Below are 19,626 nucleotides of genomic sequence, written 5' to 3' on the forward strand. Positions count from 1 at the left end.
AAGACAAGTCCAGACACTAGTTTGTAAATCTGGTAGGGCTCACTCTTGTTTGCATATTAATTTTGCTTATGAGAAGTAACTCAATTTGGAAGGGAACCGCCGGCAAAGAAATCGACTCCTTTACATCTGCAGGGAAATCAACACTAGTTCGGCAGGCACACCTAAGCAACTGCCCTCGAGTTGTCTCTTAAAATATTCCTTTAAAAATAAAGTATTTATTTTAAAGTAGCCCCCCTTCAAACACCCGTTTCTGCTGAGGTTCTTCCATACATGTCAAAGGGTTGTTGAATTATTCATTATTGTAATTACTATCATCATTGTCATTATCCCTTTCCATGTGGAAATAATTTTATTATCGTAATTTGATATCTGAAGAATTTCCTGTTAGTCGTTTGATAATCATTTTTTTCTGCTGAAAAGAAAAGTTTTGTTTATAAATGAGATAGAGAAAATGTTTTAAATGCCTTGATGTTTGCTATAGATTTCCGTTTATCTAATCGATCGGAATGCCAATAAAATCGATTAAAGGTTTAGTGTTTTACAAACAACCATTTTGTGCTTTTTGATTTTATGTTCAGAATGATTTTAATAAAGCTAATGCTTTCCTTTAACATTCTCCCCCCCCAAAAAAACCTAAATCTTCATCGTTTTTCCTTTTATTATTAGAAATTGCCACTTAAATTTCTCCTAATAGGAAAATAAACAAAAAATATAAGCAATGGCTGAAATGGTTTAAATTTCATTCTCTTATTGCTCAAGGTATTTAAATAAAGCCCTTTAAAATCTTGGTGAATTATATGCCATCATTCAGTGATTGCGGAATATTAAATTAAACTTAGATAAATCCGCATTGAAGGAGGCAGCACCCAATCCTGAATTTATTTCCCATTTTCTCTAACAGCATCACTGCGCTCCTCTTTGCAATGACAATGTGCCAAATCTGGGCATTTTGAAAACATTTTCCATATGCTTTAACAGGGGACTGATAGACAAAGAAGAAAAGGAGATGATCTTTTTGCTCTGAGGTATATTTTCTTTAACCTTTTTCTCTTAGACTTTAACTGATAATCATTTTAAAGCAAAAGTTTGAAAATCATTTAATGCATTTTTTTTCTTTCACCTTCTTTTTCTATCTTGTCATTTATTTCTGAATTGGTGTTTTGGTTATAATTTAATGTAAAGCTACCATTCCTGTATCTTGGCAAACCACATTTTCTTTCAAAATCTTTGATTCATTTAGTTTCTGCTAGTTGTCTTTTGTAATTAAAGATAGAAACAATTATACATTTTGTAACTTAGATCGGATGGGCTGTTTTGTTTGCTGTAGGATTTAAGAGTGCTCTTGTGTCTAATATTTAGGGACATTGCGTATAGTGGTGGTGGCTTTTCTTCAGCTGTAAATATCTGCACATTTGTCTTAGAAATGTGGGTGTTTGGATGAATGCAATGTCGTTTTAAAATAATTTTATTTGGTGGCCAGAGTTTAGTATATTGTCTATACAGCATTTCATTGACTAGATATAGATGCTTTTAGGTCTAAAATATCACTTTATCTTCTGCTCAATGAAATTAGTTATTCTGTCTGTGTGTGTGTGTCTGTCTGTATCTTCTCTCTCTCTATTTGTCTATCTTTTCCCATTTGGATCATATCTTGGAGCTCTTCCCCAGACAGAATGTAACATTTTCTTTGGATACTCTTGCTGGAAATATCTCCATATATATTTGAGGAGGGTGTGATTGTGATCTTGGTTTTTGGTAGTGTGAACATGTATGTGTGTTGGGGGGAGGAAGGTGATAAGGGGTCCTCATTAATTTGCACAAGTGCTGTGGAAGTGCTTATGAAGTTAGTGAACTGCTATTGTTTGGGGAGAGTCCTGTCTGATTTGTTTATAAACACTGGGCTGGTTGCCTAGAGGGAAAAGAGGTCACAGCACTGTCTGAGCTCTGACCTCTGAAAGGCCAGAGGGCATCTGACTTTTCTCTTTCTTCTCCCTTTCCCTCCTCTCCTCCCTTAATTCTTCCTTCCTCAAACCTCTCCTTCTTTCCCCCTTCCTTTCTTTACCTGTGTCTAACTCTACATAATGACTCCCCTGCCCCCTAAAAGGTCAGAATCCCCAAGGAAAAAAAGAAAAAAGCTAAAACATTTACTCCAAAGTAGAAGCCAAAAATGGACTTTAGTCCAGGAATAGAGAAATACACATGGATATAGAGGTGCAGAGACAGAGACCCGAGAACAAAAGGGGGACATTTCTATGCTTTTTAAGAAAAAGAAGAAGACCATAAAGGAGATGCGAGTGTAGCTGGAGGAGGGGAGGGATTCAGGGAGGAATTTAACTGCCCACAAATACTACACACGTATATACACACTCAAAATGCCTTTCCCTTTTGAATTTTATTTCCTCTAGCTCACTCCCTCCATCAAAGAGAGTGTCCATTCTCAATGTTAGGTCATATTTTAAATCCCCCTTTTTTGTTAGTTCTTTAAAAATATATACCTTGTTCTGTATAGAAAGCTTTGGCTCCCTCATCACACACACAGCCACACACACCCCACTATTTCTTGAATTATTTCACTTTAAATATAATGTGTTTATGACACCTTCCCAAACAAGCCCTGCACCTTTCCATTCATTGTCAACTTCACATCTCTCCCTTACATAAATACCCCCCAACCCTGTCACTTACCTCGCCCCCCTACACACACAGTGACAAATATTGGTATCAGGCTTAAGTGTGTTTTGGAAAGGGGTTGCTAACTTAAACAAAAATGTTAGTTAACACACTGCCTTTGTTAAATAGTCCCCGGGTGGAGAAGACCCAACAAAAAGAGAAAAGGAGGAGGGGGGCTGAGGATCTTTAAGTGTCTGTGGTGATATAAAGAGTTCCTAACGCTGAAATCTTGTAATACCTCGTTTCAAACTGAGCTCATCTATAGACCCCGGAAGCGCGGTCAAAAGACTGGAAACCTTTTTCCCCTTGGGCTGGGGTTGTTCTTGAGCTGGAGGGACATTGGGGAGAGGGAGGTGGGGTATTTATTAGTGAATTGGTGAGGACAGGGTGGGAGAAAGACAGAACAAACAGCTGAAAACTCATTAGACCGATTGTGAAGAGTGTCCTCGGAGTGGATTTGGGAAATAAAATACGCCGAAGAAAAAGTCTAGAAGTGGAAATTACCTTTTGTCTCAATGTTAATTACTCCTTGCCTCCAACACTCAACACCTAACCACCTGGTAGTCCTTTTTGGTTCTCCCCTAACTCGGTGCTCAATGTCAGGGTCCGAGTGCTCTGCAGTGGATGTGGCTGGGCTGGGGTTGCCCTGTAAAGTGTTGAAGAGGATCTAGGGAAAGTTCTCGGAGCGGCAGGGAAACCTCTACTCCTTTCACTTTGAAATAAAAAGTGGCCCAACGTTCCATGAGGGCGGCGGCGGGTTCGCGCAGAGTTTAGGGACAGTGGAATGGGGGTGGGGCAGGGAGTGGGAGTCAGGGTCAAAGGCGTCCGCGGAGACCCGAGAGGAGCAGCTGGGTTTCCTGGCGCTGGGAGCCCAGAAGTAGGGCACAAGCGGCCGCGGCACAGCGGTGCAGCCAGGTCCAGCCGCTCGGATCGCGCTCGCGCCCCATAGCGGCCCGCGGGGTGGGCTCGGGCTCGCCCGCCTCCCCGCGCCCCTGCCAGCGGCGCCGCGCTCCGCGCCCCGGGGCCCACCCCACGCAGTCCCGCCGCCGCTTCAGCCCAACAGCCCTCCTCACGCTGGCGCGCTCCGAGGCCAAGCCCTGGAGGAAACTCTTGACTCTGCGCTAGAACCTCTCTGCCCCTTCCCTCAGCCCATTAACCCCCGACCCTCACCTCCAGCCTCTCTTCTTAGGGAAAAGGTGAAAGAAAACGAGAAAGAGATGGTAAACAACAACAACAATACACACACGTTAGGAGGAGAATTCTCGCCAGCAAAAGAGGGGGTTGATAAAGTGGGCACCCCTTACAAATCCTCTTTTGTTTCCTTACTTAGAAATCAATAACCGCCCCCCACCACCAGACACACATACACACACACACACACACACACACACACACACACACACACACGGATACACACAGTTGTATTTTCCAAGAAAAGACGGGGGGAGGTGTAGAGGAGAAATAGCCACCAATTTTTTTTTAATGGTTTTCTTGATTTGACGTTTGCTGTTTTGACATTAATGACATTAATGTTATTGATGTTTCTGGGAGGAAAAGGCAAAAGAAATAAAGAACTTGAAAACGAAATGATCATCATTTCCCTATTCTTCCATGCCAGAAATAGACCTCTTTCTTCACCTGAGCCTGAATCAGACTTATTGTTCTCAGGTGTTTCCTTCATCATATGCATTTACCCGTCTGAAGTCGCAGGAAATGGTTTTTCCATCAGTGAGCTTGTACATGGAGCCCTCTCCCGCAAAGGGCTTGATCTTTTCTGATTTGAACCTGAAAGTTTCCCTGCCTTCATTTCCCCTCAGTCTTTTTAAAATCTCCCACTCCCCTTCCCCATGCACACACCTCAAGTACTTTTTTTAAAGCCAGAAATTTTGCTCTCTGGGGTGTTTTTCAGTAAACAGTAACGCTACATAAACACCTTTTTCACTTACAAGTTGCAGAGAATTTAAATGTTACCCCTGTGTGCACGTATGTTTCTTAAGGCATATGGATAAGCCCCACTGAGGTGCAATCAGATACTGCTAGCAAATTGGTGATACAATTGCTGTGTAAAGGTGGGGCTGTAAACAAAGTAACTTTAAAATGTTAGAAAGCTTTCCACTTTCAACAAATTTCTTCCCAAAGAAGTTTAAAATCGAATAAAGTCTTTGGAAAGACAGATGATTTTCTTTCTGTTAACATTTAGTAGCCTTGATTTCTAAAACACTAGTACCTGCACTGACTCTGGATCCCTAAGGTGGTGATTTGCTTTTTTCTCTTAATAAAGACCATATCTAGGGTTTTTTTTCTCCACTCCATGCCTCTGGACTTTCATTGTAACTTTAGCCAGCTGCTGAAGGCAACCAGCTTTCCTGATCTGGGCCTAGGTCTGCTTTTTTGAGGACTGTGCTTTTATCCTCCCAGGTGTTTTGTTTGGTTTTTAATCCATTTGCATCAGTCCTAGGATTTTCCAAACGTTCCCTGATAATGCAAGGTTTTTGGCCTGCAAAGATGCATTTTTGCAGTCTCTGTTGTTCCAAATACTTGTGCGATAAAGCTTTCTGTTGGTATTTGGTAGATTTGGTGCTTAAGGCCTAAGACAAGGTTTTGAAGCAGATCCTGGCGATCCAGAACTTCAAAGGCCTGTCAACTCAAAGGCAGCTGACACATCACCTATCCAGGAAGCTGGACATTGCAAGTATTTCCTGTTTTTAGTTCATTTGATTTGTTATTCTTACTTTCTCTTTAGAATTCCTATTTTTGAAATATTACATAGATGGTGTCTACCTGTGACCTGTAGTATAGTAGTGCGAAGTGCATCAAGATGCTGAGTAGCAATGCATATATATATATATATATATTCCATATATATATTCCAAATTCAGTAGGGGGTATTTAAAAGTATGTCTATTCCTAGTTTTAGTTAATTATCTTTTAATGAAAGTGTCACTCATATTCACATCTGTAATATTGGAAAGAGATAATTAGATTTTCAAATGAGAATCAGCCACCTTAAATTTTGCACCAGAAAATACCAAGTATATTTCATTCTAATGAGATCTGTAGTGGGGTTTTAAAATTCATCATAATGTGCTTCAAGAAAGATAACTCAACAGACTCAAAAGATGAAAGGTTTTTCTTTTCTAAGTCTTCTTAAAGTTATTACATTGAACTTATGCAATTCTGATAAAATATTCAAGAATATTACATAAAGGCTAGAACTGTACCCCACCCCCCCATCATTCTTGCAACCGTCACTTATTCTCATTTGGAAGTTTTCTTTGACTAACCGCTTCCATCTCCCATACCCTGGGTTTTCTCTCCTGCGTATACAAGTGAAGGATACGTGTTTAAATAGAGTGCCTAAGGATCCAGAGTGCAATTCCTCCTTTGAAATAGGCTGGGCTGAGCGGTGTTTGCACACAGCCAGGCACCCTTTATTTACATATATCTGCATATTTGCTCAGGCCCTCGCATTTCGCCATTAAAGTGCGTTCATGTGCACAGCAGAATAAACTAGGCAGAGAAAAGCTCTTCATTACCCTAACATATTTCTGCTTAAAGCTCCCTAGTAAACAAATCTCTGGTCCGATAATAATTACTTTGCCTCATTAAAATAAAAAAAAAATCTCGAATGGTTAAAGGGCCATGCTTTGGCGGTATCTATGTTTTATTTCTTTCCCCTTCTTGCTCTGTGTGTGTCTGTGTTTGTGTGTAAGAGCGTGTGTGTGTCTAATGAAGTTTGGGAGTCGCGCGCAGGGGCGCGTAGGGTGCGAGCCCCGGAGGTCCCCATCCCCTGTCCTCTCCGCGGTCGCCGCATCCGGGGCTCCAGCCGCAGCGCTGGGAGCTTTGGAAGCCGTGAGGCTCCGGAGCTGCTCTGAGTCCGGGCTGCGCGTCATTTGCAGTCTGGGGAATGTTGATCACCTCACTAATTACACCTCTCTCTCCCCCCTCTCCCTCTCCCTCTCCCTCGCTCTCCTCTCTCATTCCCAGAGTGCATATCGGGAATAGACACACAAAGACATGCGCACTCAACTTAATCAGCCATTTTTTTAAACAGGGCTAAAACGATAATAATTAGCAGAATAAAGACATATCGGATTTTCATTTCCTTTCCTCCTTTTCCCAACCCCTTCACAACCAAACAGCGAGACCGCGGTCGGCACATGCTTTAACTCCTCCCGGACCCCCGAGGACCGCTCCATGCCCCCCACTTTCTGCTCCAGCGTTTTTATTTTCACCCAATAAAGTTCGAGGATTATTTTTTATTTCATTTTTATTTTTTTTAATGAACCCTCTCGTTTTACTTGGATGTGATCAGCTGTAAGTAAAATAAAAGCAAAACAAAAAAGAGGCGAAGATCGAGTAGGAACTGCAGGGGAAATGGAAAGTAAGTTTTTTCTTTAACTTTTATTGAGTAGTTTGTGTTAAATTTAGGTCGAGTATCGATTATCTTTCCAGCCTGATCTTGCACAATCTTTGATATTTCGCTCCCTCTCTCTCCCTCTCCCTCTCCGCCTCTCTTCCTCTCTACCCCTACCTCGTTCGCTCCTGCTCGCTCTCGCACACATCCCCTCATCCCGACCATCTCTTCCGCTCTGCCCCCCTTTTCTATCTCTTTCCCCTTTTTTTTGGCTCAAGGTTTTGCTCCGCTGAGGGAAGGAGGGGGCACTGAGGGACCTGATTTTCCACTTTCTTTAGGGGGGCTGCGTTTTTCCGGATTTAACTTTTGGATTAAGTGGCGGAGGATCATCTACGTTTGCTCGGGCAGTTTTCTCTCCTTTTCCCTGTCTTTTCGGGTTTTGCCTTCCCCGCGAGCCCGGGGCATTCTAGTGGCTGGGGGAAGCTGTCAGCTCCGCAGCGGCGCGGGCACTGCCAGGGGTCTCCGCTCGCCCCGCGCCCCTGCACCCCGATCGGGATGACTGGTCCTCCGCACTCATCCTCTGAAAGTTTGGACGTTGGTCGGTGGGGCTGGGAGCCCCTCTCTCCCTGCTCTTTCCCTGCTTTACCCTCCACCCCCCACCCCACCTTATTCAGCCTCGTTTTTCTTCCTCCTTTTACCACCCGCCCCTCTTCCCCTTCTCAAGTTCCCCGAAGGTCGCTTAGTGTGCGGGGCTGGCGGAGGCCCGGGGGTTCGTGAGCTCTGGGGAGGGGATTCCAAGAGGCTGGGGTGAACGCTGGGGCTGGGGCTGCAGGTAGACACCCGCCCACCGGAGCGGGCGCGGCGGGCACTACCGAGGGCTGCTCTCGGCGGCGCGGGCGCGGGCGCCGCGGAGGAAAGGCAGGTCCGTTAGGAGGCGGGATCGCCCGGCCTCTGGGCCAGGGACCCGCGAGGCGGCGGCTGCTTGCTCCGAACGGAACGCCGCCGGGTGTGCGCTAGACCAGCGGATAGACGCCCGCGGCTTGGGGTCAAGAATCTTTTCCTTTTTAGCAAAGGGCAAGGGGTGTGTGCGTGTGCGTGTGCGTGTGTGTGTGTGTGTATTGAGTGGCTGTGTTCGGCTGTGAGAACCGATTCATTCTTCGGCCCCCCTAAAAGGGTTCCATGCCTACAAATGAACTTCACCTCCTTCGCTTCTCCAAGCATCAAGTGCGCCTTCTGGCTGGGAGCAGCTAAGGGAAAAGGGGCTGGAATGCGCCGGGTCTCTCCTTCCTTCTACTTCTATCCACCCCCAACCCCCTTCTCGCTCCTCTTTTCTATCAGAAAAAAATAATAAAATCTCTCATGGAATTGTATAAAGTTTCTCTGCCGATGTCCAAGTTACAGAAGGTTCCCTATTCTAATCCCCTTCCCCTAGAAGACGGTGCACTGGTTTCTATTTCTTTTGTTACCTGTGATCCGGGCGGGGGGCTCCTTTCGGCCGCTCGGGCTGGGGTCCGGCCCAGAGAGGAGGCTTCTGCGGGCGCCTTTGGCCGCGACTTCTCACTTCCGCGCGGTTCTGGTGAGGTTTTAGCTACCGTTCGGTGAGACACCCTCCTTGTAGGTACCAAAGGTTCAGATCGCAAACACGGACCCCCCCACCTCGACCCCTACACACACAGAGACACACTCACACTCAACACACACTCACAGACACACATTCTCCCTACTCTTCCCCCCACCTCCGGCCCCCACCTTGTCTTTCCCCTCCCCCCTTCCAAAAAAAGCACACACACACATACACACACACACAACAACATCCCCCCCCCACACACACCAAACAAAAACCCAAAGACAAGTTCACTGGCAGAAGATGGTGGATTGACACTGACTCAGACAGAGGCAGGTTCACCAGGAAATCTGGCCGTCCTGATTTCTGACAGTTGCATTTCCTCTCCTTGAGTCCTCCCCCCCACCCTTTTTATTAACTCTGTTCCATGTTTAATCAAGGATCATGTAGATGGCAAAAAGAGAGACAGAGAGGAGAGAGGAAGAGAGAGAGAGGGGGGAGAGAGGGAGAGAGAGAGAGAGAGAGGGAGAGAGAGAAGAGACAAGAGACAGAGGAGGGTTTTTTTTTTTTTTTTTTTTATTGTGTTCTCCTGGATTTTCAGTGGCTTGATCCCTATAAACGTGGAGTGGTTAAAGCTCATATGTAGTATTATATTTTTAGTTGGGTGGATGGATGGAAGAGTGAGAGAGAGGCTGCGGCTGCCGCTGCCTTTTCGGGTGTTGCTTAGATTAAGGCTGAGACTTGGCTGCGATTGGGACGCGACAGTGACACGGGCATCGATCGCTTCCATTGAGAGCAATGCAAAAACACAGCCCGGGTATGTAACACTCTCGGTGCCATCAACACTTGTTTTACTTTGTATTTACTGGCAAAACTGACAGAGCAAGCTCAGACTTTCTTTCTGTTTTGTTTTGTTTTTTTCTGTTTCTTTACTAACTGAAGACTAAAAACAATTGTGTATAGAAATTGCTGAAAAGGGTGGTTTAAATAAAACAGAAAGGAGATATTCGGAATTATTTCACTACCTCTGTGACTGACTGTGTTTTGGAGTTTTCCTTTTCCACTGAAGAGCATATTAAAGAGAATGAAGGTTTTCTTTTTTCCTTCCTCATCTTAAAAAAAAAATCCTTAAGGGAATATTTGATAGTTTTCAAGGTTTGTGGTTTCAGTCAGCAGGAAGGCACACAAAAATAAAAGATGGCTAGCCAGCTGTTTTAACCTCTTGCACCTGGCTTCAGTGTGGGGATCATAAGGTTTATACAGTTATTTTTTTTAATGGTTTTAATATTTATGGCATAAACTGGGGAGAGCACCACTGTGTTTTTATTCAGTTGCTGGTTGATTTTGGATTTTTAAAAAAGTAAACTCATATTTAGGTGTTTTCATGTTTATGGCAATGAAGATAGGGTCAATGAAATATGGGGGAAATATCATAAATCTGAAAAGTGAAATGTACCCAAGGAACAAAGAAAGGTCAGGTAAACCAGCTGTGTAAGTCAAAGCAATAGCACCAACTGTGGGGTTAGACAGGGATAGTGGACTCTGGTTCTATGAAGTGAAAGTTGCCACTTAAAGTTAAAAATGAGGCAAACATGTTCAGTGCTTTTGTAATCTTTTGCAGTTTTTAGCAGATGAGCCCAAATCTGTTCATTAATTTTGAGCTAGTTGGATTATTTTAAAAGATTCTTCATGAGCAAAGGAAAACATAAAGGAGGCTGAGAAAATCACTGTTTAATATTGCAGAATTTACTGCTTCCATTCTGACCATGAGCCTAAATTTACACAATGAAATTTGATTATCTCTAATAACAATATTAGATCCTGCACTGGATGGATGAGAATTGAGGTGGTTTTGTTGATTGCAAGGGTTTAATGTTGCATTTCAGAATCTGATGTGGTTTGGCCTCCCTTCCATTAACTGGAAAACCCCTGAGGTTTTACAATTATTTCTTAAAGATAATACATTTAAGATTGCATTGGTAGGCTGAAGAAAAGTCATAAAGGCAAGAAGGGAAGCCCTTAATAACTCTTGAGATTCAGACATGTTCAGCAGTTAGATTGGCTCTGACTTCACCAAGGGTCGACAATGTGTCATTTCCACGAAGCCAAATTGCCCTCTGCCTATATGATATTAATGTGCAAATCAATATTTCAGGGATTAAATTTCCCTTCTTCATTTTTTATGGTTTCTACCTCAATAAGTCTCAAGTCTATTAGAAGAGGCTGGATGATTTAAAATCTTTCACTGCAGAATGGCTTGTCGTAGTCTTGTTTCATAGACCATTTTAGGATTTTCGTTATAAAGACTAAAGACATCCTAAAGAAGTTGTGAGGCAGTGTAGACCCAGGCTCAATAGTGTAAAGCCCTTGTTCGATTAAGAACTAAAAGGTATTGAAAATATAATATATATGTTTATGTAATATATATGTACATTCTGCTGCTTTAAAAATATTATGTTAATCATCTATTGATTTATTTCAAAATCAATTGAAGCTCCTTTCTTATTAGTGATTTGTTCAGCTTTCTTGAGGACTGTGTTAATTTTCTTAAAGAGTATGCATGAATTAGCTTGGTGTGAAAGTATTGGGGCAGAGGAGTTTTCAATTAGCAATATTTTCCTAAGAAATATTTTCAGCAACCATTGTTCAGGAGAGTAATAATCAAGAGGTGTCATTTGCATACATTGTTGTTTAGCTATCATTGCATTTTGTGGCTGAATGACTTAGCTGATCTATGTTAAATGAGGCCTTCTTCAATTCCTTTTACATTTTGTTTCTAGCACTTAGTAGGTGCAACGTTTCTTTTTATCCTCTTAGAGAAAGAAAATTATGAAACAAAATATGTGACTTGACTGGAAAGAATACAGAGCAGAAATTTGGAGAGAGGTCAAAATAAAAGATTGTGACTTTATCACATAATCTTGGGAAGGCCTACTGTCTATCATTTGGTGGTGTTTTATGGTCTTAAACCCTCTGGACCAAGTTCCGCACAGCTGCACGAATTTCATATGTGATAGAACATTTTTTCCATTCAGTGTGAAATGTTCCTTCCTAAAAAACGTACACCAGACTCGCTTAATTTAGTCTGTTAAAAGAAATGCACATGAAAAAGGACAAAAGGCTCTTTAATCTCTGCAAGCTGTTTGTTTTTCTTCAAGATTCCTGTCTGTTTGGGTTTGAAAAGTCATGTTTATTGAGGAGATGATTCTGAGGTGTGACATTAAAATAATATATGATTTTTGGACTGGTGGCCACGCTTCTGCTTAATTTGCAGAACTACTTTTTATGCCTGTCAAAACACAGCGTTAATCTATCCTTATTTACAATTAATCTCAATAAAATTAATCTTAACTATGCTTTATTCAGTGGCTTAAAATATCTAATTATATTCAATTAACTGCTGTCATAGTAATTAACATTGCTTAATTGACTCTGCATATATTTATGTAAAGCTCATTAGGTGCTGCTGACTCCTTTTCCCTTTCCTACTTGCTATTTTTGCTGTTGTCAAACCATGTTCATCTCCCAAGGTTCGACAATGTCAATGAGAACAAATTCTTTCTTAACATTTTCTTGAAATGAATGTTCCTGTCTTCCTTTGAGAAGATACTCGTTATGAGTCTTTAAAGACTAATCCATCCCCCTCTCTTCATTTTCCTTATCCCTGGTCTCTAGCACTCTCACAAAATATGTTCTGTCATTGTTGCTAGAAATATGAGAAGCCAGGTTAAGCTTTGTGTTTATAAATGAGGAGCCTTTCTGTGACTGCCTAAGGGCTGTACCCACAGGGAGAGGGTTTCCCCCCCTTCTAAGACCACTCTAAGGGTTAAAGACTTGGCCAAGGTTCAAACTGAGAAGCGCCCAGGGAAAGTGCATGTGAATATGTACAAGTTTCATGTAATTAGTGCTTAATTATATTAACATATGCAAATTGTCAACTTAGGAGCTTGTTGAGCTGGCAAAGATCAGCTAGGCACAATTGCAGTATTGTTCTGAAACAATAATGGATTTCAAGTTGGATTGTGGAAACACATAACTAGCTATCTAATTTAACTCATACCGTGGTGAAATTTCATTAGTCTCCATGGAGACTGGTTTAATTGTGCTGACTAATGTTCTGGGCTGCAGAATGTCCTAAAAAGAAAGCGTTGTTTGCCTAATCCACCTTACAATGACACTTGTTTGTACATGTTTCCCTTGTGTGAGAATTTGCATATGCAAATAAATAGTTTCTCTGCCCCATTTGTCATGGCTGTTCATTACCCATGAAGAGGACATTGTTACTAGGCTGTTACTGAGTCTCCCAAGACGGGATAGTGTCAACCAGTCCAGCTACATTCTTTCATAATTTGTTTCTGATTAATAGACCAGAGTGAATCTCATTCTTTTTGGGCATCTGTAAAAGGAAGGTCACTTCTGTCACAGAAAAGAGTTTCTGCAGTAACTGAAAGACTTTTTCTTCTTCTTATTCTCCCTTTTCCACCCATTGGTTAACATAATCATATTTAAAATAATGGATTCTTGTTCTAAGAATGCCTCTACTAATAATCTCTGGTTTCCTAAAGCAAAAAGATAGGAAAAGAAAAGAGATTCTGTTATTGGAATATTAATCCTGTTTTTGACAGAAAGGTAAACTGATATAATTGCTTTTCAGTTGAAGGAATGGGGGTTTATACAAGTGTGAAAGCATCGGAAAAGGATTAGCATTTTTTTGCATAATGAAAAGCTCTGTTGAATAGGGTCCTGAATGGCTGACTGAATGACTAAGATGAAAGGAAGATGAAAATGCAGGCTTCTCTTTCTTTATGTCTATGCTCCGCTCTCTCTAAAGTTATGTTTGTCCAAGACTTGAGAAAACAAGCAGGGGCTCAGATTTCAGCAACTTTATAAGATGCTGTGTTTTCATCATCATTGGGACGTAATGTGTATGACAATAGTGCAGCTAGAAGATGATCAACAGAGGTTTGTATATAAAAGAGTTTCAGAAACATGCCAGGCTAGCCAAATATTGACTATTGGATATCAGGAATTCCCAGCACTTTGCTGGCAAAAACAATTATTTTAGAAGAGCCAATAGTATGGTGTGGATATTTAATTCAGTTAATGATGGAATATAAGGTGCCTGCTTTTTTCCCCGTAGGCTATAAATAACTATCTCGATTGGTGAAACACTTCACTTGGGAAAGAGTTGTGTAATCTGACTTTTGGCAATGTTAAGTGTTTTAAGTGGTCTATCAGCTTTTGTGGCTGGGAAGGGAGAGAAGAGGGTACTGATGTATTTTCTTAAGATTTAATTCATAAAGTTCTGAATGCAGTCTTCATGTTGCTTTGTAGGTGTATTGTGTATTTTATTTAGAGATAAGTCTTTTTAAAAGTGTCTAGGTATTATAAGTTCACTCTTGGAGACATTTGTAGTAGGGTCCCCTGTCACTAGTTAGGGATGTAACTGGTTATCAGTTGACAATGTGATCAACACTCTTAATGATGTTTCTTCAGCCAGCATTAGGACAGTTAAAATACCATAAGTGTGAAGACTCTTTCAAAGATGGGAATTGGTTCTTTTGTACCTATGTAAATCAAATGCAGTGCAGATAATTATTTATATGTATACATTTTAAACAAGCTCTTTCTGGTTTGAGGTCACCACAAATGATCCACCGATGGCTGTCTCAGAACAAGGTTAGAAGATTTCATCAGATATTAACCCAACTTGTTTGTTGCTAGATTTTAGAACTTCCATTTGCCTCATCACTTTAGCAGTTTTGTTGTTGAGGTACTATTAAGATGGTTAGATGGAAACTTGGGAAATCATAAGTATTTTTACATAAATTAATGTGTAAGGGTTGACTCTTGAGTACAGCATATTGTAAAGGAAAACTGTTTGATCTATGTTATATAGTCCCCCAAATTTTTTACTGGAGTCCTTTTTAAAATTTGTCAAGAAATTCTGGATTGTTTCAGAAACTTTTATGGCTAACTTTATGATATGCTTGAAAAAAGTCTTAAAAGAACAAAAAAATCCACATGGAGGCTATTCTTTTACATGCAGAAGGGCTTATTAAGGTATTTCCATAAGAAAATGCGTTAATTTAAAAAATAAATTCATTTATATTTTAAGACATTGTTAACCAGGCACCATGTGTTGTAACTGGCAGTTTTCCAGCCACCATGGAAGTGGATCACACATGGGTTAATAGTAGCTTATGTGATGTCTGCATTCTTAGGAAATGGGCAAAAGCCCAGGGTATTCTGATATCAAGATTTTAGAAATCAGACAGAAAGCAGAATATGTGTTTATATGTGAACAGATGGACACATGTGAGAACTAAAAGTGCACAATTTCTCTTGGCACTTGTTTTAGTTATCCCTGATGATATAACCAAGATCTTAGTGCACTCACAGTCTTTGATGGCTAAAGACGAAATGGGCTTTTAATGAGGGCTCGATGGCATTATATTCTTGCATAAGGATTGTGCCCCTTGTGATCTTGCTGGACTTGATGTTCTGTTAATTCCCTAGTTTCAGAGGTTCACAAGTTGCCTTGAAAGTTTGATATGGTTTCATATTTGACATACAATCCTCAGTCCAAGAATGGCTGCTCTCTAGTCTCCCTTTCTTTTAAAGGTTTGTGAATAGAATCAAATATTTGCCACTTTAAGGCATATTTGAGTTTATGCACTGGACTTAAAAATGGCTTTGGCACTAAAGTCATATTTAGTAAGCAGCTTATCTCTAATATAATTAACCACTTTAACATTCTAGAGACTGGATAAAATAAACAAATACGATTTAAGAATTTGGGCAGACTGACTTAGTTAATACATCATGATGTCCTGATGGTCCAAGAAAAGTTGTGAGGACGGTTTTGGTCACTCAGGTTAGGGGTTCACACACCAGCATCATCATTCAGATAATAGATCATTTCTAATGTTTGTCTGACTTGAGGACACAACAGTGCTCAGATGATAATTACTGAATGGTATGCACTGTAGGACATACCTCTAAAGACAACATTTATAGGTTTCATTGTGTTCTAGCTATAAAAAAGAAATCACTCTGCAAATATTTACTCAGGTCTAAATCATTTTAACCAGGGAAAATTGACTTTTGGGTTAAAATATGCATTTTATAACTGCCCATAAAATTCTTTTCCTTCACTGTAAAGAAGAAAGGAAATCCATAGTTCTAACAATGTTAAAATACAAAAACATATGAGCTGGTGTATGCCACCTGGTTATATTGTTAAAAACAAAATGAAACATAACTTCTTAAGAGGGAAGTTTTTGAGGAATCTTAAAGTTTGTCTGCTTGGAAGAATAGGTTGAAAAAGACCAATCATTTTTACATTTCCCATGGTATTTTCATTAAACCTGAAATACTTTGCTAATGTGGATTTTCAAAAATATAGTGCTTAGTAGTTTTTAAAATACCAAAAATTTTAGAATAATGCAATTAATACTTAAGATTTCCTGAGCCCATTAATTGAAAATTAGAATTAATCATCTCTTTTGGTTTAGTGGATACAACTGTGTTTCATCATCCCTAACACTCCTACATTCCTATTCAGTAGAGTATATACAGACAGACACACACACACACATACACACACGTCTACCCTCTTTCCATGTTAGGCCTCTCTTTCCTCTTTAGATGCATTCCTAGTGGTAGCTTGTGAAGTTTTCCCTTCATAGGCTAAACTTCTTTCATCTTCTAAGAATTGGCCAATATAATCTCAACAGAAAAGAGCAGCTAGGATGGTAAGGCAACTAGAAATTACCAAAATGCCAGAGCCTGGGAAGTGGCCTTACCATCATTCAGTTCAACTAACTCATTTTAAAATATGGGCTATTGAATTAAAGAGAGTTATCTTTGATTACCCAGCAAGGCAGGAAAATGTTGAGACAAGAATTCACATATTCTAACTCTAGGACCAGTGGTCACTCAACTGTATTGGCTATTTGAAAAAGGTTTGTTGAATGAATGAATATGAAGGTTGTGGAGATGGTGAAGAGTAGGAAGGAAAAATGTGCATGATAACCTGTCTTCTCTGAGAGAGTGAGCTCTCTGTTATCGACAGGAGACAAGTAGAATCTGGATGACCTCTTGTTATTGTGACTGTTAAACATATTTTTGTGTTAAGTAGGAGGTTAGATTAGGTGCTCCAAATGGACAAGAAGAGCCTATGATTCATAAAAATACTGATGATTTCAGTGACTTAAAGTGTATTTATCATAATCATAAACATGGTGTGAACAAGAACAATGCTTCAATTCCGTGTAAGGAAAGGATATGAAGTCAAGGCTGTGATGTTTTGGAGGCAGCATAATGTACAGAAAGAATGACACCTAGTTAAGACCAGACATTTTTTGATTCTACGTACTTTGGTTTCTTTTTTCTTTTTAAATGATATTATTTAAACGACATTATTTAAACTTACATTTTAGGTATTTTAACATCTACTGCATTTGTTGGCAACCCAATGCTTAATAGGAATCTTATTCAACCTATAAGACACCTGGATTACATTTCTGTTATGGGTGCCCTTGTCCAAGTTACTTAATCTTCCTGAGCCTCAGTTTTCTCATCTGTATATCAGGGTTGCTGCAGAGATGACATAAGATAAAGTGTTGTGAACATTAAAATAAGTGATTGTGGGCAGGACCTGATAACTGATCCATATGTTCCTTTTTTGTTTTTTCCCAATGGTTGTTTCAAAGTCATGATCAACTAAAGAGCATTTGATAAAGCAAGTCTACACAGATATTTTGAGTAGAGTTTCCCCTCTCTCCTACAAGAAAAAGATATGAATTTGGCAATGGATATGTCTACGAGGTGGGGGAAAGGAATAGTATCCTTCTTTTCATATTTTCTCACTGACAGGTACCTAAATGGCATCTAGGTTGACAGGTGGATGCTCCTCCACATCTTTATCTGCCACTCCATCACTACAAGCTGGTTTGGTCCTAAGGGGCTTCTGGGTATTTAATGCATTTCTGAATCTCCATTTTTTTTTAAGAAGCAAATTAGGACAGAAACAGTTTTTCAATAATTCAGACCTTAGTCTATCCACATGAACTCAAGATTCCAGACACTCCATTAAATACAATAATAGAAATGACCATAATGCTTATTTCAGTCTTGAAGTTGAAAGCCTCTGTTTGAAAGCTGCTGAATTAGAGGATTTTCCAAAACTGGATTATGTACTTGCTATTAATGATATTATATACTTGATATTAGTGACATTTTCATATGCCAAGAAAGGAGAATGGATACTGTTACATGGTATCCTGTTGACCAAAATTTATACCAACCTAGAGAAGAGATCCAGCTATTAATAATTCAATAACATTATGAAACCTTAAATTTTCTTAGGTTATTTTACAGCCAACTTATGGGTCTCCACCTGGTTTATCTCTTAGGGAATCACAGTCCTTTATTGTTCTGTAATAATGCATTATTCTGGAGGACTACCCAAGTTCAAAGATGGTAAATTCATGATGAGTTAATGTATATAAATACAATTTTTTGAACCACCTGGAAATGAAAGTTCTGTTTTTTTAATCTGTTTATTTTTAATACATTTTTCATTGTGATACATGTAAGATACACATTTAAAATTATTGTTTATAATTTTATGGGAAATCTAAGTGCATTTGGATTATAATTTTCCAATTTTGTGTTTGATTATTGTTTAATATTTATATATGTTTGGTTCATAACACTTGTTAAAGTACTTCTTAAAAATAAAAGTGTGTGCATGGCCTATGTTCTGCTCATTTATAAAAGGCCCTGGACTTGACATTTCATTTGAAGCACATTTATTTAAGACAAAGCATTTTTTAATATTAATCAATATAAGGATATAATTCATGTAGAGAAAGCAATTAGCATCTTAACATTTTTCATGATGCTTGTTTAAGTGTCTCCTCAAATAAAACTTCAGCCTCCATGAGGGTAGCACCCACTTCTGTTTAAACACTATATCCACAGTGATGGACATACTATTGGCAAATCTTTGGTGCTTAATAAATACCTGTTGAATGAGTGAATGGATAAATGAATGATAATTAAAAACATAAATAGAAAACTTCAGTTTACTGTACTACTGGAATCTGCCTTTCCTCTTGAAATCTAGGTACTGAAAAAAAAAATCACCTTAAAAACAGCTGGACTTGTCTTGGGAAATTCCACAGGGAACACTATCTTACAGAGAAATCTAAATGGCTTTTTATATTAGAACCATAGATTGTTGCAGTCAGAAGGGATATAGCACAATCCCCTTGTTTAACCAATACGGAAACCAAAGCTCATGGAAATTCCTGGGAAACATCACATAACTACAGAGTGCAGCTGAAGAAATTGAGTGTGTATGTGTGCATGTGTGTGTGTGTGTGCCCTCTTCAGTTTAGTTGGCTTAGCTTCTCCCTATCCAAAAATTCTATAATATTAATATGAGAATAATTTGTTATGCTTACGCTGGAGATTATTTTTATTTGTGAGCAAAGGAAGGTTTTAGTTGTTACAATTCCTGTGCTGACTGCTCTGGGATTGTAAAGGTAAACTGTTAGAGATAGGACCACAATTGCCTGAAAGGTGAAAGCTTGCAGGAAAAATAGGGTGGGTCATTTAGTTCTTGAAATGAAGGAGGGTGCAGATTAGGAATCATTATGGCTTGCCAGAAGTTGCTGGTCATAGAAGTCTGTTTAAGTGCTCACTGTCAACAAGGAAATCATGGGCAGCACTTGAAGTGGCTCACCTCTGATTTATTCATAAACCTTACACGAGCACTTGGCTTTGTTCTTACTCTAGTAAGGCGGTCTGATGCCAATAAGAACAGGAATAAAGAGCTCCTTGCATGGTCCAAGACTGAATAGCACTTTACCTCAAAGCCTGACCTCTTTTCTAGAAGTCTGTTATGCTAGAGTTGTCTCTGATTGGCTGTGGCTCCTCAGATGAATTGAGAGAAGAGGTTATAACAAGTATCTACTCTGTAAACTCTATCGTGTACATAACAAGAACGATGTGACTGGAACTT

General features: G+C 39.9%; 2 protein-coding genes across 6 annotated transcripts in view; one reads left to right on the forward strand and one right to left on the reverse strand.

The window, feature by feature from the left end:
- The window catches only part of LOC748549 (uncharacterized), a 92,289-nt gene that overhangs the window by 63,542 nt on the left and 9,121 nt on the right, over positions 1-19,626 (reverse strand). Inside the window, exon 3 of the mRNA XM_063816119.1 lies at positions 8,494-8,691. Coding sequence (XP_063672189.1) covers positions 8,494-8,691 — 198 coding nt within the window. The remainder of the gene's footprint in view (positions 1-8,493; positions 8,692-19,626) is intronic.
- The window catches only part of ZFHX4 (zinc finger homeobox 4), a 185,889-nt gene continuing 172,918 nt past the window's right edge, over positions 6,656-19,626 (forward strand). The window contains exon 1 of one of the 5 annotated variants that reach the window (XM_016959589.4): positions 6,656-7,054. The gene's annotated coding sequence lies outside the window, so the exon portion shown is untranslated. Of the gene's footprint in view, positions 7,055-8,885; positions 9,409-19,626 lie in introns of those variants that run through there. The other 4 variants (XM_016959587.4, XM_016959590.4, XM_016959588.4 and 1 more) reach the window with 4 other exon arrangements.

Source organism: Pan troglodytes, chromosome 7 (assembly GCF_028858775.2).
Source record: "Pan troglodytes isolate AG18354 chromosome 7, NHGRI_mPanTro3-v2.0_pri, whole genome shotgun sequence".
In the NCBI taxonomy this organism is placed as follows: Eukaryota; Metazoa; Chordata; class Mammalia; order Primates; family Hominidae; genus Pan; species Pan troglodytes.